This window comes from Vanacampus margaritifer, chromosome 17, assembly GCF_051991255.1.
Source record: "Vanacampus margaritifer isolate UIUO_Vmar chromosome 17, RoL_Vmar_1.0, whole genome shotgun sequence".
NCBI lineage: Eukaryota > Metazoa > Chordata > Actinopteri > Syngnathiformes > Syngnathidae > Vanacampus > Vanacampus margaritifer.
The window spans coordinates 7,485,974-7,511,774 of record NC_135448.1 but is presented as its reverse complement, the minus strand read 5'-3'; the positions used below and the strand labels follow the sequence as shown (position 1 = coordinate 7,511,774).

Genomic DNA, 25,801 nt, shown 5'->3' with positions numbered 1-25,801 from the left:
CAACTGTGTGGTGTCCCATCTGTCTCCACTGGGAGGAGACTTGCAGGATTGAGAGTGCTGCAGCTCTTGATGGTAAGATGGGGTTGGGACAACAGTACAGCTGTTAGGCCAAGATGTCTTGCTGGTGAGAGAAATGACATCTTTGTTTGAGTCAAAAGAACATCTACTGAGTGTGTTACTAGTAGAGTGGTGGGATGGAAAAGAAGGCGTTGCTTAGATCAATTACTGTGAACCATTTCTGTTGTGGCTTCAGCGCATTGAGTAGAGTGTGGGGGTCGGGGACGCAGGGGGCTCTCTGTTTTACTGCCTGATTTACGGCTCTTAAGTCGTGGACCATTCGCCAGGTCGTGGTGTCTGCTTTCTTTACTGGAAAGATTGGAGTGTTACAAGTTACCTTGGGGGCTTCTATGAGCACTCCAGCTTTTACCATGTTCATGATTACTGGTGTGATTCCTTCTTTGGCATCAAGTTTGAGTGGGTATTGATTGATTCGTGGGCGATAGTTTGTTCTTGGTTCAATTGTTACTTCTGTGGCTGTGGTCATTAGGCCCACATCGGTTTTTGACGCTGACCACAGCTGAGGTGGTATTTGATCCATGGCGTCTTTTAGTGCCAGGATCGTGGTTTCCTCCGGATGTCATGTACTTAGGTGGGTGCTAGGGACAAATGTTGTCACCCAGTTTAGTTTTTTCCTCCAGACCACGTTTCCTGATGACATGATGCGTTTAAATCTTCCATCTTGACATGGAGTCCACGGGAGTCGTTGTTCGGACCATGTTACATCTCTTATTTTTGATCCTATGCCTTTCCATCTCCAGCCTGTTGGTTTTGCCAGTGAAATGTGGAAGGGAATGCCAAAGCCTTCATATGTGGTTAATGCATATATGTAATCTGGAAAGATTACTGTGGCTGCCATCCATCCTGCCTGTTCGTCCCAAATTAGGTCCTTTATTTGGGCCCGCATGATTGTCAATCGGGACCATTGATCAAAGAAGTCTCTGTCCTCTTTGTTCGGGGCGAAGCGGATGGTGGAGTGAAGTGGGTACGTGGTTTGGGGCACCCAATTTGAATTTGGTAGGATTTGTTCTGGCATCTGTTGCAGATTGTTTGTTACTGATGTTGGACCTTTTTGGATCGGATCCAGACTGTAGAATGGGCGTGGTTTGTCTTTTCCTTCTAGTACTAACATCTGCATTGGTGTTTCTTGTCCTCTTTTTGTCACGACCATGCTAGAGCCTTCGACCATTAATACAAGGCTCATGGTTTTTATCAAATCTCGTCCGATGAGGTTTTCAGGACAACGAGGCACGTAAACGAAAGTTTGATCTGGGTATTCTGTTCCGTCTTCATCAATAATGGTCAGTGGTTCGGTAAAGTAATGGATGGCTGGTCTACCTCCCACTCCTATGACCATTATTGTGCTTTTTGACAATTTGACACCTGTTGGTAGATCAGTGATCACGGAGGATTGTGCTCCTGAATCCACAATGAATTTCAATGTTGTAGTAAATGGCCCTAAGCCTAGTTTTCTCACTGCTGGGTCAATAGAGGACATCTGGCTAAACAGGACTGTCAGGTCAAGCACCTCGACGATCGTTCTGGTGTCATCAGGGTTTTCATCACTTGACCTTTCCTGCTCGCGTCATTCGGTTGGATCCCAGTGGTCAGATTTTGGGGTCTCAATTTTTTGTTTGGAGCGGCAATCTCGGGCGAAGTGGCCGTACTTGCCACAATTGTAGCACACATCCTGTCTGGTGGCTGGTCGGCCTCTTCCTCTTCCGCGTCCACGTCCTCTACCCCGATTGGGTTGGTTTTGGTAGTAAATTGGTCCAGAAGGTGGAGGAGAGGCATGTTGAAAAAATGTGTGCATGGCATTGAAGACTGATGATTGCGCTTTTTGTCTTTTTAGGTCTTATCTTCATCTGGTACATTTTTCTTTCTGTCTTTTCCTTTTTTCTTTTCTCACTTTCCAAAATGCTTTCTGCCCTCATTTTACACTGTTTTATCCACACTTCAACAGCACGTAGTTGTGCTTCCAATTTTTCTACATTCTTTCCCTTTTTAATCTTCTTTGCTCTTTTCTCCACTAAACTTTTCTTAACTTCCTCTTTGTTCCTGACATCTCTCAAAGACGGGTTAAAATCATACTTGGTCACCCAGGATTCCAGATACTTGCACGCATTAGCGTCAAAGCTTGCAATAAACTTAACATCCTGGTGTTGTTCTATTTCTTTTCTCAATGACTGGCCCATTGTTTCTACTCCGGAGCGGGCAGCAGTTACTCCCTTTCCTTATCACACACACACACACACACACACACACACACACACACACACACACACACACTCCTCTTTTCTGTGGTGCACCATTTTCTAATTTAAAACCATGTTTTGTGTTTTAGGCGATTATTTTTAATCGCAGTCAGTTCTGTTCTGACCTGATAAATCTTAGTTATATTGAACACAGATATTTTGGTAAACAATGAGTGGGGAGGTGTAAATTATTACGTATTTACGGCAACGTTTAATTTCCTCTACCCGGGCACCCGAAAACTACACTTTTATTTAACAAGTTAAAAACTAGTCAATAAAAGTATTATGGATCTCATCTAATAAAACCGTGATCCCTTTGATGCCCGGATCATATATACCATGGGTTTTTCTATCTTCACGGGCCAACGCCCAAGCGCTTTGCTTTTACTCCCCACTTTTCTATTTTATGTTACTTCTACAGTATATTTAGTGTTCCTTTTTCAAACTTTTGTGTAAATCGTGATAATTAAACAGCATAATACCTGTTAGTCCTCGGTGCCGGTCTGGTTCGCAGGACCCGGTGTCCGGGCGAACGGCCGGGGCCGGAGCGGGGAGACCCGTCCCGCAAGGGGAGACGCTGTCGACAGATTCTCGGTGTCCTCGGTTCGGCGGCGGTCGTCCGTCCAGATGCAGGTCCCGGGTTTAATTTTTTAACCAGTTAAATGTTGGGTCTGATATTACAGATCCCCTTAGTTACCGACCGTGCACAAAGGAAAAACGAGGCAGAAGCTGTGCTTTGTCTTAATGCAACCGCGGCTGGGGAGAGAAGGGGAGACGTGAGACTTTGACTCACGCTCGGCTCCGTCCCACTTCCTCTCCTCCCCCGGCCACAAGTCGCTTTTATTACAGTTAAGTTTCAGTTTCATTTTCATATAAACATGGTTAAGTTTCTGTTTTCATATGTCATGGAAAAACACAGAACAGTTTGAGCAAGTTGAGCCGCGCCTTAGGCGCCGCCTCTAAACGACAGTTGATAATATAAAAACATAAAAATATATACAGGATATTCTTTAAAATACACATAATGTTAAGACTACTGTTTTAAGCAACTTCACAGGTGGGTGTATGTTCGGGACAAATTCTGTTCAATGACTAAATGTGTTTTCTCACAAAACGCTGAGAAGGAACTTTTCTAGACTAAATAATATGTCCCAATTTAAGGTCAGATTATACCGAAATCAACACCATCTGCTCTGCACAGGACACAAAACATCTCGACAAGGTTAATATAAAGAAATAAAATGTTAATAATGTGTAACAATGGTTAATATATGAAATGAAGAATTAAAAATGTTATAATATCTATCAACACACACACACACACGCCTAAATTTAGAGGTCATCAAACTGTTGTAACTCTTCATGTTTTCGCTTCAGGAATACAGCTTTATTTTTACGTGTCATAAGTGCTCAGGTCTGCGATTGGCTGGCAACCAGTTCAGGGTGTACCCCGCCTACTGCCCGAAGCCAGCTGGGATAGGCTCCAGCACCCCCGCGACCCTAGTGAGGAAAAGCGGCCAAGAAAATGGATGGATGGATGGAAGTGCTCAGGTTCGTGGATGCGCTGCTCTGCGCTGATTAGCAATTTTGTTGAGGAGCACGACTTTACAGCTTTAAAACAACGCTGTACAGGTACTACACGTGCTTCTTATTCGTCCAAATGCACTTTTAATGTGTCCCTTTTGTTCTCCTGGTAAATATATCGTTCCGCGTGATCTTTTTGTTTATTATTACATCATGGTTTTCCCCGACAATGAGATTTGTCCAGCTGGAGTTGCCGCAGGTTTCACGTGACGATGATACTCCGTTCCAGGCCGCTTTGGCGTCGACACGCACGCTTTCGCGCTTCGCTATATAATCCTTCTTGATTTCTGACTGAATGGACTTAAACATCGACACTGTGCGTGCCTCGCTACTTTAGAGAAGTCAAAAATAATTGCTACATTTCGTGTCTGCTTACATTCGTATTAGGCGGTGCTCGTCAATATCTCTCGGCCCTGTTTTGCTTAGCTTAGCTTAGCTTGCTAGCCACCAAAAAAAGGAGACGCGTTTTTTTTTAGCGACTCATTGGCTCAGCAGACGCCAAGTGTGAAAATAGAATGTCGCCGATATCGTGAATATGTGTGCTGCAACGAACGTGACGTGCGAAAAAGAGCTTTGTGGAGCACAGGAGGAGAACGAGCAAAAACTGCTGCTGGACGCTGTGTGCAAGCAGCCTCGTGTTGTGTTGAACAGAGCAGGTTTGTCGCTTGCTTAATCAATACTTTTAAACAATATGTATTTATTTATTTTGAAAGGAATCTTCATCCGGCCACTTTGTTACATTACGTTTACAGTTTTTGTCTGTCGCTTTGGTACATTACTCAGATCTTAATTGAATTTCTCAGAACTGCTTTTTCAATTTTCCCATCGCTGTGTCACTTGTACACAGCACTAAGCAATTGCTCTTTTTTTTTTTTACTAGCTGAGGCAAATCTGTTGTTTCTACACATGTACATACATACATACACGTATACTGAAAGATATTATAACATTTTTAATACCTAATTTCATATATCAACTATTGTTACGAAATATTTTGTGTCCTGTGCAGAGCAGATGGTGTTGATTTCGGAATAATATGACCTTAAACTGGGTCATATTATTTAGTCTAAAAAAAGTTCCTTCTCAGCGCTTTGTGCGAAAACACATTTCGGTCTTGAAAACAAAATTTGCTTTGAAATAACACACACACACACTCTTTACTTTCTTCATCAGTCACGGCCACCGTAAATTTGGTTCAACTTGTTTGTGAGATTTTGCTATGGGAAAATCCTTCAACTATATAACACATTCTGTCTCAAAAACATCCACCTGACCTTGTTTACGCCATCTGCTCACGGAAAAGTACCAGAGAGTATGTTTAGTCTATAAATGAAAAGGAGGAGGTCTTTTTAACTATAAGAAGCTATTGTACACGTAGAAGAGCACATTTGACGCTCTGAAATCCCACGTTCTTTATGTGATGAAATCGGAAGCTGTTGGAATGTCCAGAGATTCTCTGTTTTTTATTAAATCATTTTTGCAAAGGTGTATTTTTCTTGCATTAAACCTATCCTCATTTTTGGAACACACAAAGAGGACAAAATTCCTTTAAATTCCTTCAGATGGTGACCCCCGACGTAGCGACGTTTTACAGCGGGGGCGTTGAGAGACGGGGAGAATTCCCCGGCCACATATTAATTACGGTAAGTGGACACTTTATCCACGTTTTAGGAATTCTGTCTGTTTCAGAACGCTGCGGCTGGTAAATTCGTCTTGTAAATTTATATTGAGGATGGAGTTTGTGTAAGAAAAATAGTGATAAATTTTGAAATCGTGTGGTTGGACGCGAAGTCCCAGATTTCGGATTTTACCACGGTGTTTGAACTGTACACGTGGTGACGTAGCATTGTATATACGGAAATGCAGTCACGTTAGTTATGCGATCGCTTGGAAGTGGTTTGAGAAGTTGTATAAGTTGTTGAAGTTGAGAGGTAAATCAGTTTGAAAAGCATTTTTGTTTTTACAAACTAAGGTATGTGGAAAATTGGCTTGAAGTCCATATATTGAAAGTTGAGGAAAAGTCGGCTTGAAAAGCATCTTGTTTTTACAAGCAGTAGATTCTTGGGTGATTAGAAATGGACCTTGAATAAAGTAAGTCGCCGATAGACGCAGCAGAAAGTACGACTGCTGTTATGTAATCGGGACAGGCTCAACTTGTGTATGTTTTAAAGTTGAGGAAATGAAGTCGCCGATAGACGCAGCAGGGAGGTACGACTGCTGTTATGTACTCGGGACAAGCTCAACTTGTGTAAGTCGGATTGACATAAAACGGATTTAATACGCCGTTTTAAGATTAATGCCAAGGTCTTTTGAATAATTGGTTATTGATATTCTTAGACAAGATATAAGATATATTTGCTCAACTCGTGTAAGTCGGACTGACATAAGCGGAGTTGATACGCCGTTTTGTGATCAATCGCGAGGTCCTTGGATGATTGAATATGGATATTCATGGACAGATCTGTTCAGCTGACAGACAACAGAAAGATGAATGCGCAGATGAGGATATATTACCAGAGATTGGTACGTAACGTTACGAGGGGTTTCTGCACAATTGAATCGAGTAATTGTGAACAGACAGGCTATATTAGTCAAGAGACTGCTTCGTAATTGACTTAAAGCGGTATTTATTATTTTGAGAGAAGATCATGATATTTGTTGTGTATTATTTGTATGTGGTAGAATAGTCGACGTCATTGTTATTGTTTTTACGGGGGCGCAAAGAGCTATTTTGTCGACTAATTCTGTTATAAGTGAGACGTCACTTCATTAAGAAATATTAATACGACTCAACTATAATATAATATAATATAATAAGCTATAAGATACGGGCAATAATTAATATAAAGTATGGTCACTATTTGAAACTACAAAAATGGACGCTTTATTCGAGCGCGTAATATAATTTTTGGGCCCGAAAAGCTTCCGTCAAACTACGGGATGACGCTAGGAAAGGTTGAGTGCGCATGCGCTGGTGTAGCGGAGAACCATGAAATAAAAGACGAGGAATAAAATAATTGCACGACTGGGTGCACGATTGCGGTGGAATAAATCTTATGGCGCCGTTATAAGCTACGGTAAGTTAATTTTATTGATGGGGGACGCTGAAGTTTGCACCGCCGGGCGTTCGACGTAAAAAACGAGATATAGAACACTTTTACGAGTGGAATAAAAACGACACATAATCGTGTATTTTTGGATAAGATAATGATGAATAATGCTAGAATACTAGCTTTAGGTATTTTTGTGAAGTTATAACCATTTACTGTATATAACTTTAAATAATGACTTAAAATGTTGGGGCTACGGTACACTTTTATTCTGAAGGACTAAATGATTTGACCTGATATTAATTCCGCTAGACGGAATTAAAGTTTCCGGATTAAAATATTACCGTTGAATAATGACTTAAAATTTATTTAATATTGAACGACGGGACTTGATTATATTGTGGAAAAGGTTAGTTTATTTTAATAAGATATGGCATTTGTTCGATGGTTTTGACGGTAAAATTACTAATAAAACTTCTAACGCTAAAACCCGCAAGCGTCTGCGTTAAATAATTGAACGACATTATATAAATTGTTGCCGTAACTGATTTTATAAGCCTCTTTTATAAATTTCTTAAGCACTAATGTTGAATACTTAATTTGGCTTCACGAGTGCAAATACGTCATATTTAAAATTATGTTTGATATAAAACGAACGAATATTAATACACAAATAACATAGAGAGGTATAGTTTTAAGATATTGTAAAATTTAAATGCATATATGATGCTTTTAGAACATAAATAACTTTGACTGATTGTAGTTGCTATGACTCTAGCTGACCGCCAGGTGTCATCCTTTTATAAATTAATGACGCAGGTCAGTTTGAAAATTTTAGTTGCTGTGACTCATTCTGACCGCCAGATGTCCCCCTTTTTCAAATTAAAAATGCCAAAGGCCAATCAACCTTTGTAATGAGGTCAAATAAAATGTTTTTATAAAAGGTAATGTTAATTGTGTGATTGTTAATCTGCTTTTAAAGTTTAATGAGAAAATATATATTACATTTTTCTGGGATTGTTTTTAGATTAAATAGTTTAGTCTCTACTCTTATTTTAATAATAATAATAATTAATTAAAAACGAATAATTTGAATAGCAACTAATGTGGAATATTTTGTTATAAGATGATTGTTTTTCCCTTATGATTTTGCTTGTGCGTGAGAACATTATTTAATTTCAAATATCTTTTCAGAATCAGGAGCCACACCCATTAAGGACACGGGATTCCCACCAAAGTGCCATATTCCGGTCCTGGGGATGAAGTAATGTGTTAATTATAATTTAAAAGGAGTTTTTTTTTAAAATTGATTTTTTTTTCCCATGTTTATAAATAGAAAAATAATTTTAATCTCTCCTGAATATATTTAACCTTTGAATTCGACATTTGAAGTCTCATTACAAACAGATTGGGGAAGCTATCTGGAAGAATCACATTTTTGACATAATTTGAGGTGCTATGTAATTAAAAATCATTCCTGCTTTGATGTTTGACCAAAGGCTGACTTTACGGGCTGCGGCCTCCATTGAGAAAACATTAATTGAAAACTACACACTTATTAATTAACTATATTTGTAAATTGTTAGAGTATATCTGTCCTATCTTATCCTAAGTATTATTTATGAAGGTATGCAAAACATATTAAATTAAATATTGTAAACCATAACAAATATTGACATATAATTAGCAATTATTTAAAATTGTAAACTTTCATTGTTTTAATTATTTTATTTTATTTTTTATTTTTTTCTTCCCCCTTCTCAAAATTTTTTTTTTTTTTTTTTTTTAAATAAAGGAAGTTTTTGGTTTTAATATTTACTGACATGTTATAACCTAAATACTGTTGGGGCAGATTTGAATGTTTTCAGTCGAGTGAGGGTCATTGGTCGGGGTCATTATTTCAGAACAAAGTCAACTGGCGGGACACAGATCTCTTCAAAACAAAACTCCCACCAACGAAGACCACCACCAGAGGGGCGTGATGCAGCCATCATCACAAAATATACCTGACTCCACCTGCTCGGCCATGCCACTAACTGATGGACAACGGAAGTTCCTAGCGCCACCTGATGCCACAATGAATGCACCCTGAACTCACACGCAAAAGTCTTAAATGAATAACTGCTCCAATGCTTCCTTAATGCATTCTTGCGTCCAGAACTGTCCACTACGATGGTGACTCCGCCCACACCAACAATGTGCCTGTCACGGCTTGAGAAGGGCGGACCCAGATGCAGTGAGGAAGGCGAGCCACGGCAGGGATGCGGATAACTTTGATTTAATGTGGCGATAAACGCAAACACAAAATCACGCACACAGGCGGACAAAAATAAACACAAACTCACGCACACAGGCGGATAGCAAACAAACTCAAAATCACGCACACAGGCGGACGAAAACAAACACAAACTCACGCGCACAGGCGGATCACAAACAAAACTCAAAAGCACGCACAGTGGCGGCAAAAAGGTAAGTCATGGGCAGCAGGAGAAAACTTGTAAGATGAGTACAGTCAGGTCAAGAGAGCGGCGTCTCGGGGTAATCACCCGACACTCCTTGCTGTGTCCATCAGGCCTTTATTGAGGTCTGATTGCATGATGGGCAGCAGGTGTGTATGGTGGGCGGAGCCCACCAGCTGACCCAAATCATGACAGTACCCCCCCCCCCCTTAACGACGCCCCTAGGCGGACCACCCGGCGCCGATGGGTGTGCTAAACACGAACTGGGGCCCCCTGTCGGAGACGAGGTCCGCTGGAATCCCATGGATCCTGAAAACGTCTTTTATCAGGATATCCGCCGTTTGTAGCGAGGTGAGCAATTTGGGCAGGGCGATAAAGTGGGCCATCTTTGAAAACCGGTCCACCACCGTCAGGATTACCGACCGCCCGTTGGAAGTAGGTAGTCCGGTAATGAAATCCAGGGCCACATGCGACCAAGGACGGTGGGGAATGGGCAGGGGTCGGAGCTGGCCGGATGGCTTCAGGCGGGAGGACTTATTACGGGCACACACCGTGCAGGACGTGACATAGTCCTGGACGTCCTTGCGCAGCCCAGGCCACCAAAATCTCTGTGCTACCAAGGACAGCGTGCGACCCACCCCAGGGTGACATGCTTCGACGCATGCCCCCACTGCAGCACTTCCTGCCGAAGGTGTGTGGGCACGAACAACTTGTCTTCAGGGCACGCGACCGGGGTCTGCGTGTCGTCCGCTGCATCCGCCACCTTCCGCTCCACTTCCCACCGGAGGGCTCCCAATACTCTGTCCTCCGGGACAATGGTTTCGGGTGGAGACCCCTCGGCGGCTGGACTGTGTATTCGGGACAAGGCGTCCGGCTTGGTGTTCCGGGCTCCTGGTCGGTAGGTGATGGTGTAATTAAATCTGGTTAGGAACAGGGCCCAGCGTGCCTGGCGGGGATTCAGCCTTCGGGCGGACCGGAGGTACGCCAAGTTTTTGTGGTCAGAAAAAATCTGGAAAGGTTCCGCCGCGCCCTCCAGCCAGTGCCGCCACTCCTGCAACGCAAGGATAACGGCCAGCAGCTCCCGGTTGCCCACGTCGTAGTTGCGCTCAGCCTGGTTGAGCCGGCGCGAGAAGAAGGCGCATGGGTGTAGCCTCTGGTCCTCCGGTGACCGTTGGGATAACACTGCCCCCACTCCTGTCTCTGAAGCGTCGACCTCGACGATAAAGGGAAGAGTCTCATCGGGGTGTGTCAACACCGGGGAACGCGAAAATAATACTTTTAAATTGACGAATGCGGCCTCTGCCTGTTGGGTCCAAACAAACGTAATTTTGGTGGATGTCAGTCTTGTTAGTGGTTCCGCTTTTAAGCTGTAGTTGCGAACGAATCGACGGTAGAAGTTTGCGAATCCAAGGAACCTCTGTAGGTGTTTCCTGGATGTGGGAGTGGGCCACTCGACCACGGCCTGGATCTTCGCTGGGTCGGCTCTCAATCGACCCTTCTCCACAATGTAGCCGAGGAATTGGACTGAACTGGCGTGAAACTCACATTTTTCGGCTTTTACATACAGCCGGTTTTCCAGCAGTCGTTCCAGGACCAGCCGAACATGTTGTCGATGTTCGGTTTGATTTCTTGAAAAAATCAAAATGTCGTCCAGGTAAACAAAACAAAAATGATTGAGCATGTCGCGCAGGACGTCATTAATGAATCCCTGGAACACGGCGGGAGCGTTTGAGAGGCTAAACGGCATCACCAAGTACTCAAAATGCCCAATAGGTGTTTTAAATGCTGTCTTCCACTCATCGCCCTCCCTTATCCTCACTAGATGGTAGGCACTGCTTAGCGGCAACGGATATTTGTTCTTGATAGTTATGTCGTTCAGACCACGGAAATCGATGCACGGGCGTAGGGTCTTGTCTTTCTTTTCCACGAAGAAGAACCCCGCCCCTAGCGGTGACTTGGAAGGCCGAATCAGTCCGGCCGCCAGGGACGTGGTGAGGTACTCAGTGAGGGCTTGACGTTCCGGCTTGGCGATCTGATATAGGCGTGTACCAGGCAGCGGTGCCCCAGGAACCAGTTCTATTGCGCAGTCATAAGGTCGATGTGGAGGGAGAGACATGGCCCGGTCCTTGGTAAACACCTCCCGCAAGTCGTGGTATTCTGCCGGTACCTCATCCAGGTTAATCTCCTCTAACGTGGCTTTGGCTGGGCCACGGTGATCATCCACTGCTGACTGCAGGCAATGCGAGTGACAGAAAACACTCCACCTCTCCACCCTGGGAATGCCCCAGTTAATGTCCGGGTTATGCCTGGCCAGCCAAGTCAGGCCCAGGACCACTGGGGCCGACCGGGACGGCATAATGAGGAACTGAACGGTTTCCACGTGGTTCCCCGATAGACGCATCTGTAGGCTCTCCGTTCGGTGTGAAATCACACCCAGGGTGCGCCCGTCGAGGTCGCGCATCTCCTTGGCTCTCGAGTTCAACCACCGGGCATTTCAGGATGTCCACCATCCTCGGGTCAATAATGCATTCATCCGACCCTGAATCCACCAGAGCCGTCATCCTAGCGTTTACCCCCCCCCATGTCATCTCTCCTGAGACTAGTAGTCTCCTTGGGTTACGTAGGAATGGGATGGTTGGGGCTGGAACAGGTGCGACGTGCCTGTGTCTCTCAGGCCGCCTCCCACACTTGGCCGCTAGGTGTCTCCACCGGTCCGTGTGCTCCGTTGCCGAGAGCCGCTCTCCTCCCAGCTGCAAAGGCTCCGCGCCATCTCTGGCAGGCGCGCGTCGCCATGAAGCGTTGGGAGGCGGGGCGTCGACGAAGCGCCCCGCGGACGTGGCCGACACCGGCTGAGCAGACGTCTCCGTTGCCTCCGGTCGTCGCTCCTCCTCCTCCCGTTCCCGCCGTCGCTCCCGCAACCGGTTATCCAACCGGATGGCCAAGCCGATGAGCTCCTCCAGCGTGGACGTCTCGTCCCGTGCCGCCAGCTCATCCTTAATCCGCGGGTTTAGTCCCTGCCGGAAAATTCCGCACAGCGCCGCGTCGCAGTAACCACTCTCGGCGGCCAAAACCCGGAAAGGGATGGAGAATTCCGCCACGGAGGAGCCGGCTTGCTGGAGGTCCAGTAAGCGGCTGCCTGCTTCTTTCCCTCTTACTGGGTGGTCGAAGACATTACGGAATTCAGTCAGGAAGGCAGGAACTGAGGCTCGGAGCTCCGGGTTGGTTTTGCTGGCCGCCATCGCCCATAATGCTGCCTGGCCGGAAAGCAAGCTCATAATAAAAGCAACTCTGGAGCCGTCGTCCGGGAAGGTGTACGGCTGTTGGTCGAGGACCAGGCTACACTGATGAAGGAACTGGTCACACCCACCAATCTCGCCAGCGTAGCGGGGGGGATGCGGAATATTGGGTTCCCGGAAGACAAGATTGCCTGCTGATTGGGAAGTGGGGAAAACAGGAGACGCTCTGGCAGGTCGTGAGTCTTCCGCGGCCGTGGATTCCGGTCTCTGCTCCATCTTTAAGGTGAGCGATCCAATCTGTGCAGTTAGTGCCGACATCACCTCCTTTAGATCCTGGAAGTATTGCTCGTGCCGGCCGAGCAAGTGTCCATGGCTGGCCAGGACCTGGCGCGGACTGTTGGGATCTGCGGGGTCCATAGTTGGTCGGGTGATTCTGTCACGGCTTGAGAAGGGCGGACCCAGATGCAGTGAGGAAGGCGAGCCACGGCAGGGATGCGGATAACTTTGATTTAATGTGGCGATAAACGCAAACACAAAATCACGCACACAGGCGGACAAAAATAAACACAAACTCACGCACACAGGCGGATAGCAAACAAACTCAAAATCACGCACACAGGCGGACGAAAACAAACACAAACTCACGCGCACAGGCGGATCACAAACAAAACTCAAAAGCACGCACAGTGGCGGCAAAAAGGTAAGTCATGGGCAGCAGGAGAAAACTTGTAAGATGAGTACAGTCAGGTCAAGAGAGCGGCGTCTCGGGGTAATCACCCGACACTCCTTGCTGTGTCCATCAGGCCTTTATTGAGGTCTGATTGCATGATGGGCAGCAGGTGTGTATGGTGGGCGGAGCCCACCAGCTGACCCAAATCATGACAGTGCCTTGAGTTAGTGATACCAGACCATATGATGTGATACTGACTGTTTACACTGCACTCTATATTTTTTGACAGATATAAGGTGATAACATTTACAGTAAAACATTTCGTAAATATAACGAACTGATTGACAACACTATATACACACAGATTTATTACATTTTAAAAACGTTTGATGTCTATTTTGATTTGATCTGATTTGTTTATCTCTGTCTATTTTAAAACAGTCAGCTTTTTGGACAAACATCAACAAGGGGGACTAGCAAGCTTAATGGTAACATTAAAACTAAGGGCAACTTTATATATTAATAATAATTGATGGATTGGCTGAAAACTGAAATTCTTTGTAAAATTCATTGGCATAAGCTACAATATTTTTATAGTACAAAAGATAATACAGGTAAATTTCGTCTGGTTTCAGAAATTGAAAACAGCTAATGTGAATAAAGATAAGATAAAATTTATTTCAATCTTAATTATTATATTTTACTTTTGTTAAATTTGGTCTTCTAATATTTTCCCAAATTCTCTTTTGAAATTTGAATAGTTGCTTGGGACGCATGGTCGAATTTGCTGGTTAAATGTAAAATTTTCCCCTCTTTCTAAACAAAAAGCAAGCAAAATTTATTTACTGCAAAACTTTATATATTAGTCTGAAAAATTCTCTAAAGCGATCTTTTTCAGATGGAGGAATTATTGGTCGGTCTGGGTATATTGTCGCGAAGGACACAAACAGTCCATGTTAAATAAATAAATTTAAAATTAAAAGTTAGTCTTAATGCGATAATTATAGATAGTGCGTGAGAATGAATTTTACAGGAGGACAATTGGGGATTTCCTTGACCATGGAGAAGGAGTAAGTTTTGGCAGAGACGGCGAAAATAAGGTGAATATGTTCCACTTCTATTTCTATTTTTCCCCTGGGGCCCTGGGGTTAGATGTTGTTTTTTGATTTTATTTGTTGACGAAAGTTGCATTTATTTAATGGCCGGACATCCATGCTATATCTATAACAATAAATATTATAATAAAACATTCCAATAATCATTACATTCTGTAAACAAAATTGACCTCGTCAGATTTGAACTGGCGAAAGATTAGTATTTAAGGATGTGCTTAGGTCATTAAAGGTCATTAAAGTCAGCCAAAGGCTGGATCCTAATTGAATGTCACAACAAACAGAATTTTTCCCACAGGACAGGCCTACAGAACTTTACTAATATTTACTAACCCCTAACTAACAACACTACCAAAATGCTCTTTCAAAAAGAAGGGATGTGAATAAATGTTTATTAGTGACTAATGAAAATATTTTGCACCCAGATGAGGTGATGAAAAGGTCAATCTAGTCCAGTCCACGGGGCACCTGGTTCCACATCTTGCCTATTAGACCAGCCGGAGGTCCGCCTTCTGCTCAACCCCCACCTTCAGGAGCGAGCCACCAGACGTGCCAGCTGAGAGGCCATTCAACTGCTTCCAGTTCCCACCAGACGACCTGAGGATTACCCAATGGAGATAGGAGGAATGTGTCCCCTTTTCCGGGGCGTTCCACAAAGAAGGAGTCACACCTTGGGCCCGGTGATCATCTCTGGCAGTTGATGTGGGTTCTAAAAAAGCTGAAGGATCCATCCATCCATCCATTCCCTTGACCGTTTGTCCTCACAATGATTGTGAGGGTGCTGGAGCCTATCCTAACTGGCTTCGGGCAAGATGCAACCTGAACAGGTTGCCAGCCAATCGCAGAGCTGAAGGACTCTGTTTGGAAAAAACAACAAACGCAAGCAACAAAAACTTCCCTAGCCCAAACGACAACAAGTCTTCAATCGCGTCTCCAATTGCACGTACATAATGACCCTCTTTCTCATACTGACTGTCATGCCAAATTTTCTATTTCTGGGATCTCCCAACACAATTTTTTTAACATAATCACAACACACTGTCTTCATATATGATATGCTTATTTTACTGAAAAAAACAAAAACAAAAAATCTTTTAATGAATCACATTGTTTTGACATATGACTGACCTCCTCTCCTGATAAAAAGAATGTTTTCATTTTTCCTCTTCCTATGTTGCACCTGCCATTGCGATGATGCAAATCCCGTGGGAATCCTTTGGTAAAAATGTTTAAATATTTAGTTATTGGGCTTAGTTTTTAAATAAGCCCAAAGGGCGGACTGAAAGATATTAGAACATTTTTAATACCTAATTTCATATATCAACTATTGTTACACATTATGAACATTTTAATTCTTCACATTAACCTTGTCGAAATGTTTTGTGTCCTGAGCAGAGCAGATGATGTCGACCTCGTATGGTCTGGCCTTAAGCTGGCACATACTATTTACTCTAAAAAAGTTCCTTCTCAGCGCTTTGTGCGAAAACACATTTCGGTCTTGAAAACAAAATTTGCTTTGAAATAACACACACACACACTCTTTACTTTCTTCATCAGTCACGGCCACCGTAAAGTTGGTTCAACTTGTTTGTGAGATTTTGTTATGGGGAAAAATAGAACCTTCAACTATATAACATATTCAGTCCCGAATACATACACCGAGATCTGACCTTGTTTACGCCATCTGCTCTGGAAAAGTACTGAGATATGTTTTGTCTACAAATAAAAGAGGGGAGGTCCTAAAACAATAAAAGCCATCCACCACCCGGAAGAAGACACATTTGACGCTCTGAAATCCCACGTTGTTTAAGTGATGACCAGAGGCAGTTATTTGTCCAGAGATTCTCTGAAAGATTAAAAATCATTTTTGCAAAGGTGTATTTTTCTTGCATTAAACCTATCCTCATTTTTGGAACACGCAAAGAGGACAAAATTCCTTTAAAATCCTTCAGTATATGGGTGTGTGCAGTCCTCATGTATATACCTCTCTACACATGTACACTTCTGTGAAGACTTCTGGGAAGTCTTCTACTTATTGCTGCACTTCTTATTTATTTAATTTTAATTTGATCTCTTTCTATTCTGTTGTTTCTCTTTACTGTAAACTGCAACTGGACGGAGTCCAGGAAGAAGTTCCCCACGGGGAAAATAAAAGTATATCGTATCGTATCGTATTTTACATAAACACACACACACACACCTATATTTAGAGGTCATCAAACTGTTGTAACTCTTCATGTTTTCGCTTCAGGAATACAGCTCTATTTTTACGTGTCATAAGTGCTCAGGTTCGTGAATGCGCTGCTCTGCGCTGATTAGCAATTTTGTTGAGGAGCACGACTTTACAGCTTTAAAACAACGCTGTACAGGTACTACACGTGCTTCTTATTCGTCCAAATGCACTTTTAATGTGTCCCTTTTCTTCTCCTGGTAAATATATCGTTCTGCGTGATCTTTTTGTTTATTATTACATCATGGTTTTCCCCCGACAATGAGATTTGTCCAGCTGGAGTTGCCGTAGGTTTCACGTGACGATGATACTCCGTTCCAGGCCGCTTTGGCGTCGACACGCACAATTTCGCGCTTCGCTATATAATCCTTCTTGATTTCTGACTGAATCGACTTAAACAACGACACTGTGCGTGCGTCGCTACTTTAGAGAAGTCAAAAATAATTGCTACATTTCGTGTCTGCTTACATTCGTATCAGGCGGTGCTCGTCAACATCTCTCGGCCCTGTTTTGCTTAGCTTAGCTTTGCTTAGCTTAGCTTAGCTTAGCTTGCTAGCCACCAAAAAAGGAGACGCGTTTTTTTTTTAGCGACTCATTGGCTCAGCAGACGCCAAGTGTGAAAATAGAGTGTCGCCGATATCGTGAATATGTGTGCTGCAACGAACGTGACGTGCGAAAAAGAGCTTTGTGGAGCACAGGAGGAGAACGAGCGACAAAGTCAGCTGCTGGACGCTGTGTGCAAGCAGCCTCGTGTTGTGTTGAACAGAGCAGGTTTGTCGCTTGCTTAATCAATACTTTTAAGCAATATGTATTTATTTATTTTGAAAGGAATCTTCATCCGGCCACTTCGTTACCTTACGTTTACAGTTTTTGTCTGTCGCTTTGGTACATTACTCAGATCTTAATTGAATTTCTCAGAACTGCTTTTTCAATTTTCCCATCGCTGTGTCACTTGTACACAGCACTAAGCAATTGCTCTTTTTTTTTTTTTTTTACTAGCTGAGGCAAATCTGTTGTTTCTACACACGTACAAACACGTATACACAAAACAAACTTGAAAGTGCACACAAGGACCCACACTGGAGAGAAGAAGCCTTTTGCTTGCTCCGTTTGTGGTCACAAGTGTGCTCAGAAGGCAGACTTAAGCAAACACACAAGAACCCACACTGGAGGGAAGCCTTTTGCTTGCTCAGTTTGTGGTCACAAGTTTGCTCACATGGGACACTTAAGCAGACACACAAGAACCCACACTGGAGAGAAGCCTTTTGTTTGCTCAGTTTGTGGTCAATGTTTTACTCAAAAAGGACACTTACAAAGGCACACGAGAACCCACACTGGAGAGAAGCCCTTTTGCCTGCTCGGTTTGTGGTCACAAGTTTGCTCACAAGAGAGACTTAAACCAACACACAAGAACCCACACTGGAGAGAAGCCTTTTGCTTGCTCCGTTTGTGGTCAGTGTTTTACTAGAAAATAAATCTTAAAAGTGCACACAAGGACCCACACTGGAGAGAAGCCTTTTGCTTGCTCGGTTTGTGGTAAATGTTTTACTCAAAAAGGACACCTAAAAATCCGCACAATAACCCACACGAGAGAGAAGCCTTTTGCTTGCTCGGTTTGTGGTCAATGTTTTAGTCGAAAAGGACACCTAAAAATGCACACAATAACCCACACTGGAGAGAAGCCTTTTGCTTGCTCGGTTTGTGGTCAATGTTTTACTACAAAAGGACACTTACAAACGCACACAAGAACCCACAGTGGAGAGAAGCATTTTGCTTGCTCGGTTTGTGGTCAATGTTTTAGTCAAAAAGGACACCTAAAAATGCACACAATAACCCACACTGGAGAGAAGCGTTTTGCTTGTTCAGTTTGTGGTCACAAGTTTGCTCACATGGGAAACTTAAACAAACACACAAGAACCCACACTCGAGAGAAGCCTTTTGCGTGCTCAGTTTGTGGTCACAAGTTTCCTCACAAGGCACAATTAACAACGCACACAAGAACCCACACTGGAGAGAAGCCTTTTGCGTGCTCAGTTTGTGGTCAATGTTTTACTCAAAAAGGAATCTTAAAAGTGCACTCAACAATCCACGCTGGAGAGCAGCCTTTTGCTTACTCAGTTTGTGGTCACAAGTTTGCTCACAAGGCACACTTAACAAGGCACACAAGAACCCACACTGGAGAGGAGCATTTTGCTTGCTCTGTTTGTGGTCAAAGATATTCAAGTAATGCCAAAGCTAAGAGGCACAGGTGTGCTGGTGAGAATAGCCGTGATTAATGAAGCTTGATATGACGTCATTTATGCATTGACTTTTAAAATGGTGCAGAAATCCTGTCTACCGCTGAATGAACGAAGGATCTGTGTACTTGCATTGTATATTGTATGTGTCTTGACTTAACCCTTTTATGTGCGTACATTTCTTCTTCATGTGCCGGGTCTGCTACAAACGTCAGTGATCATGGTCCTCCATGCCTCTCTGTCATCTGTTTCCCTAATAAATTCGCTAATGGGGTTCTTCCGTGTTGCAAAGTTATTTAAGTTGTCTGTATATTTTGCCGCCTTTTGTTTTTTTACTCCACATATCTTGCCACATTTAATTTGTCTTGCCATGATATTCTTTGCAGAAATATATCTACAGTAGGCTGTAATTACTTTGTATAGGGGCAAGCGATTCTTTTAAATAATTCACACAGCAAAAAATAATATTTCTTCACGGCAGCCACTAAGCTGGCAGAGCCAGACCGGATGCCGGCCACATCTATATTGCACTTTGCCCTATAAAGCCTTTATTGAATATTGATGCTGAGGGGTGGAAATCAGTAAAAGGCCAATTACATAAAACGGGTCAGGGGGATAAACAGTGGCACAGAGCTCCTAGTTGGGCCCTCCTACAAAGACAAACATTGTTTCTTGCATTGTGTAACTGAATGAATGCATCCATCCATCTTCTACCGCTTATCCCATTATTATAATACTTAAATAATAATAATGAAGGTAAATATAGATAAAAGACTCTTGATAGGAGAATTGTACTCAATTAAGTAAACAGGTCATACCTTTTGGACAATGCTCCCTCCCAAATGCTACCTTGCTTCCGGGGTGTTGCGCAGGTGCCGGGAGGCTGAAATGGAGCCCTAATTGTATGTGAGAGATATCAGCGGGTAGTAATCTTACGACAGGTAATTTAATTATATGCTTACCGTCTTGACGGATTCCCTGCTACTTCAAGCAGCTTACTCGACAGGCGTAGTATGGGTCTAGATTCTCTTGTGCAATATGTTGGGCGTCCTCGTGTCTGTGGCTATGTGGCCAAATGCGCACCTGCAGCAATCAATGTGGGATCTCACGGGCGCCACTCCTTTCTTTCCCCAGGTCCCAGAGCCCCTAGAATGTTCCCCCGGGTCCTCAAGCCCACTATTTTTATTAACTGCAAAAAAAGAGCATTTAAGAACCAGGACAGAGCCCAGCTCAAACTGGTTCAAAAATAACTCAAACACATGCTTAAAAAAGCAAAAAGGAATCACAAAGAGACTATAGAACAACACTTTGCTGCTAACAACTCCAAGAAAATGTGGGACACCATGAGGAGGATCACCAACTTGACTCCTGCTCAAAAAGGTCTCAGCACCCTAAATGACCTCCAGAAGGCAAGGGAGTTGAAAGACTTTTATTTAAGATTCGAAACCCAGGACTTCTCCTCTGAATGTGGGGAGGTCCTGAGGTCCATTTCAGTGAATGAGCAGGACTCAAGGCTGGTGATTCATTCCCATGACGTCCAATCTGCTTTTAGGTCTGTCTGCACAAAAAAGGCCTCAGGACCGGATGGGATATCTGCCCTTCTACTAAAATCCTGTGCAGAGGAGCTCACAGCGGCATGGCAGCCAATCTTCTGTGATCTGTGGACTCACACTCCATTCCCAGTCTCTGGAAAAAATCAGTAATCACCCCGGTTCCTAAAAAACAATGTCCTGTGGTCAATAATGACTTCAGGCCTGTGGCTCTAACTTCCATTGTCATGAAGTGTTTCGAGAGGCTGATGGTGACTCGGCTCAGGGGGCAGGTGGATGCACACTTAGACTCCCTTCAGTTTGCCTACAAGCGGGGTCGCGGCACTGACGATGCTATCAACAGCATCACACATCTGGTCAGCAAACACCTAGACGGCCCGAAAGCTTATGCACGTGTGTTGTTCGTTGACTTCAGCTCAGCGTTCAACACAATGCAGCTGCACCTGCTTTTGGGTAAACTGAAGGAGATGAATGTGAACCCGTACATCTCGAGGTGGTATCACTCCTTCCTGACACAGCGCACACAGCAAGTCAAGGTCAACAGCTCCCTCTCGGAACCCAGATTGATAAGCACAGGTGCCCCACAGGGCTGCGTCAGCTCCCCGGTCCTCTTCACGTTGTACACAAATGATTGTGTGACATCACACCCAGAGAACTTTATCATTAAGTTCTCTGATGACACAGCTATCGTCAGCTTGCTGCAGGCCGGCGGTAGCCCACTGGACTATTTCTCAGAAATAGAGAAATTTGTCCAGTGGTGTGACCAGAATCATCTTGTGCTCAATGTGGGGAAGACAACGGAGGTGATATTTGATCCAAAAACTGTTGGTGACCACAGGCCAGTCATCATTAAAAACAACCACATCAGCCAGGTGGGTTCATACAGGTATCTGGGGGTCCACATCGACAACACACTCAGCTGGAGGGTACATGTTGGAAGTCTCTGCTCCAAACTCCAACAGCGTCTCTATTTCCTACGCAGACTTAGGGTCTATGGAGTGGAGCAGAGGATCATGCTGTTGTTCTACCGGGCTGCATTGGAAAGTATCATCAGATACGGCATTGCGGCCTGGTACGGCAACCTGACTGTGCAGTCAAGGTCACAGATTGCCGGTCTGGTGCGGACTGCCATGAAGATCATGGGGGTCAGGAATCATCCTTCCCTACAGATGCTTTATGAGCGGTCCGTCACCAGACTGGCAAAGAAAATTATTACTGACCCGACTCACATTCTGCATCATGAGTTCCAGCTACTGCCTTCCGGCAAGAGATTCAGGGCCCCCAGAACCAGGCTGAACCGCTACAAGAACTCATTCCTGCCGACATCCATCAAACTATTTAACAACCGACGTTAACCCAGTGCAATAAGATATATGGTGCAATGTTGTGTGTGTGTAATATATATATAGGAGTGTGTGTGTGTGTGTATATGGGTGTGCGCAGTCCTCATGTATGTACTTCTCTACACTTGTACACTTCTGTGAAGAGTTCTTGGAAGTCTTCTGCTTATTGCTGCACTTCTTATTTATTTAATTTTAATTTGATCTCTTTCTATTCTGTTGTTTCTCTTTACTGTAAACTGCAACTGGACGGAGTCCAGGAAAAAGTTCCCCACAGGGGAAAATAGAAGTATATCGTATCGTATCGTATTTTACACAAACACACACACCTATCTTTAGAGGTCATCAAACTGTTGTAACTCTTCATGTTTTCGCTTCAGGAATACAGCTCTATTTTTACGTGTCATAAGTGCTCAGGTTCGTGGATGCGATGCTCTGCGCTGATTAGCAATTTTGTTGAGGAGCACGACTTTACAGCTTTAAAACAAGGGCTGTACAGGTACTACACGTGCTTCTTATTCGTCCAAATGCACTTTTAATGTGTCCCTTTTGTTCTCCTGGTAAATATATCGTTCCGCGTGATTTTTTTGTTTATTATTACATCATGGTTTTCCCCGACAATGAGATTTGTCCAGCTGGAGTTGCCGTAGGTTTCACGTGATGACGATACTCCGTTCCAGTCCGCTTTGGCGTCGACACGCACGCTTTCGCTCTTCGCTATATAATCCTTCTTGATTTCTGACTGAATCGACTTAAACATCGACACTGTGCGTGCGTCGCTACTTTAGAGAAGTCAAAAATAATTGCTACATTTCGTGTCTGCTTACATTCGTATCAGGCGGTGCTCGTCAACATCTCTCGGCCCTGTTTTGCTTAGCTTAGCTTAGCTTTGCTTAGCTTAGCTTAGCTTGCTAGCCACCAAAAAAAGGAGACGCGTTTTTTTTTAGCGACTCATTGGCTCAGCAGACGCCAAGTGTGAAAATAGAGTGTCGCCGATATCGTGAAAATGTGTGCTGCAACGAACGTGACGTGCGAAAAAGAGCTTTGTGGAGCACAGGAGGAGAACGAGCGACAACGCCAGCTGCTGGACGCTGTGTGCAAGCAGCCTCGTGTTGTGTTGAACAGAGCAGGTTTGTCGCTTGCTTAATCAATACTTTTAAACAATATGTATTTATTTATTTTGAAAGGAATCTTCGTCCGGCCACTTCGTTACCTTACGTTTACAGTTTGTGTCTGTCGCTTTGGTACATTACTCAGATCTTAATTGAATTTCTCAGAACTGCTTTTTCAATTTTCCCATCGCTGTGTCACTTGTACACAGCACTAAGCAATTGCTCTTTTTTTCTTTTTTTTTACTAGCTGAGGCAAATCTGTTGTTTCTACACACGTACATACACGTATACACACGTACGTTTTCCCGGCTTTGTTATTAACTCTTTGACTGCCAGACGTTTTCAGAAAAGGGATGCCGTGGGTGCCAGCCGATTTAAGCATTTTTGACTGATCTTTCAAGGTCCACAGAAAATGATGTGTTTGGACTATGGAAACACACATACTACCAAATGAAAGATTGGACTCTCATCTTTCATCAGAAAAAAAAAGTTTGTTTCTACCTTATTCCGTTTTTCAGTAATCAACAATAGAAAATGGTTAGTTTCACCTCTATTTTGAAAAAAACGTCTTTTAACGTCTTTGGCACTCCTCCATAGGATTTTACTAAACGTTATTTAACGTTTTTGGCAGTCAAAGAGTTATTGCGCTCGCGTGGCCAATGTGATAATCTTAAATATAAAATACATAACGGTTATGTTATGTAAAGTGCATTTACCAAACCTTGTGTCTCTTGTGTCCCGCAGACGTCTGTGAAATATATCTTTGTCCTGAGCGGCAGGAGTCAGACTTCCCTGGCGTGAAAGAGGAGGACAACCTGGAGTCTCTCCAGGTTAAAGAAGAGGAGCAGCCACACCCTCCCAACATAAATAAAGGGGAGCAGCTGCCACTATACATTAAAGAGGAGGAGGAGGAGTTCACAGAGTTGCCCGGGACTGATTTCCATTTAAAGACTAAAGATGAATGTCTATATGAAAACAACAAAGGAGCGGAGCCTTCAAGCAGCAGCTCAAGACAACTGATAACAACTGAAGATGATGAGGACCACCGTGGAGGATCACAAGCAGACAGCCGGTTAGCTCTAATGTCAGATGCTGAAGACGCGTCACACTCTGCTCGCACTGATGACGAACAGTCTGACGGTGACGTGACATGTCACACTGGCAGCAAATGTTGGAAATGTTCTCTGTGTAAACAAACTTTTGGCAGCAACTTTCATTTGAGAAGACATATGATTAGCCACACTGGTGAAAAACCTTTTCCCTGCTCAGTTTGTGGCCGACGTTTCTCTTACAAAACAAGCTTGAAAGTGCACACAAGGACCCACACTGGAGAGAAGCCTTTTGCTTGCTCGGTTTGTGGTAAATGTTTTACTCAAAAAGGACACCTAAAAATCCACACAATAACCCACACGAGAGAGAAGCCTTTTGCTTGCTCGGTTTGTGGTCAGTGTTTTACTAGAAAAGAAATCTTAAAAGTGCACACAAGAACCCACACTGGAGAGAAGCCTTTTGCTTGCTCAGTTTGTGGTAAGTGTTTTACTAGAAAAGATCTCTTAAAAGTGCACACAAGAAACCACACTGGAGAGAAGCCTTTTGCTTGCTCCGTTTGTGGTCAATGTTTTACTCAAAAAGGAGACTTAAAAGTGCACACAAGAAACCACACTGGAGAGAAGCCTTTTGCTTGCTCGGTTTGTGGTCAATGTTTTACTCGAAAAGGAGACTTAAAAGTGCACACAATAACCCACACTGGAGAGAAGCCTTTTGCTTGTTCAGTTTGTGGTCACAAGTTTGCTCACATAGGAAGTTTAAACAAACACACAAGAATCCACACTGGAGAGAAGCCTTTTGCGTGCTCAGTTTGTGGTCACAAGTTTGCTCACAAGACACACTTAACAAGGCACACAAGAACCCACACTGGAGAGAAGCCTTTTGCTTGCTCGGTTTGTGGTCAATGTTTTAGTCAAAAAGGACACCTAAAAATGCACACAATAACCCACACTGGAGAGAAGCGTTTTGCTTGTTCAGTTTGTGGTCACAAGTTTGCTCACATGGGAAACTTAAACAAACACACAAGAACCCACACTGGAGAGAAGCCTTTTGCGTGCTCAGTTTGTGGTCAATGTTTTACTCAAAAAGGAATCTTAAAAGTGCACTCAACAATCCACGCTGGAGAGCACCCTTTTGCTTGCTCAGTTTGTGGTCACAAGTTTGCTGACAAGGCACACTTAACAAGTCACACAAGAACCCACACTGGAGAGAAGCCTTTTGCTTGCTCAGTTTGTGGTCACAAGTTTGCTCACAAGGCACACTTAACAAGGCACACAAGAACCCACACTGGAGAGAAGCCTTTTGCGTGCTCAGTTTGTGGTCAATGTTTTACTCAAAAAGGAATCTTAAAAGTGCACTCAACAATCCACGCTGGAGAGCAGCCTTTTGCTTGCTCAGTTTGTGGTCACAAGTTTGCTCACAAGGCACACTTAACAAGGCACACAAGAACCCACACTGGAGAGGAGCCTTTTGCTTGCTCTGTTTGTGGTCAAAGATATTCAAGTAATGCCAAAGCTAAGAGGCACAGGTGTGCTGGTGAGAATAGCCGTGATTAATGAAGCTTGATATGACGTCATTTATGCATTGACTTTTAAAATGGTGCAGAAATCCTGTCTACCGCTGAATGAACGAAGGATCTGTGTACTTGCATTGTATATTGTATGTGTCTTGACTTAACCCTTTATGTGCGTACATTTCTTCTTCATGTGCCGGGTCTGCTACAAACGTCAGTGATCATGGCCCTCCATGCCTCTCTGTCATCCGTTTCCCTAATAAATTCGCTAATGGGGTTCTTCTTCCGTGTTGCAAAGTTATTTAAGTTGTCTGTATATTTTGCCGCCTTTTGTTTTTTTACTCCACAT

General features: G+C 43.7%; 2 protein-coding genes across 2 annotated transcripts in view; both read left to right on the top strand.

Moving 5' to 3' along the window:
- The window catches only part of LOC144037551 (uncharacterized), a 49,171-nt gene extending 30,007 nt beyond the window's left edge, over nucleotides 1-19,164 (top strand). Inside the window, 2 exon segments of the mRNA XM_077549114.1 lie at nucleotides 14,676-14,693; nucleotides 18,046-19,164. Coding sequence (XP_077405240.1) covers nucleotides 14,676-14,693; nucleotides 18,046-18,929 — 902 coding nt within the window. The 3' untranslated portion in view covers nucleotides 18,930-19,164.
- Nucleotides 19,165-22,436: 3,272 nt separating this feature from the next.
- On the top strand, nucleotides 22,437-25,729 carry LOC144037321 (uncharacterized). The gene is made up of 2 exons (XM_077548713.1): nucleotides 22,437-22,910; nucleotides 23,637-25,729. The coding sequence occupies exons 1-2, from the start codon at nucleotides 22,787-22,789 to the stop codon at nucleotides 25,493-25,495; spliced, it is 1,983 nt and encodes a 660-aa protein (XP_077404839.1). The 5' UTR covers nucleotides 22,437-22,786; the 3' UTR covers nucleotides 25,496-25,729.
- The last annotated feature ends 72 nt before the right edge of the window (nucleotides 25,730-25,801 follow it).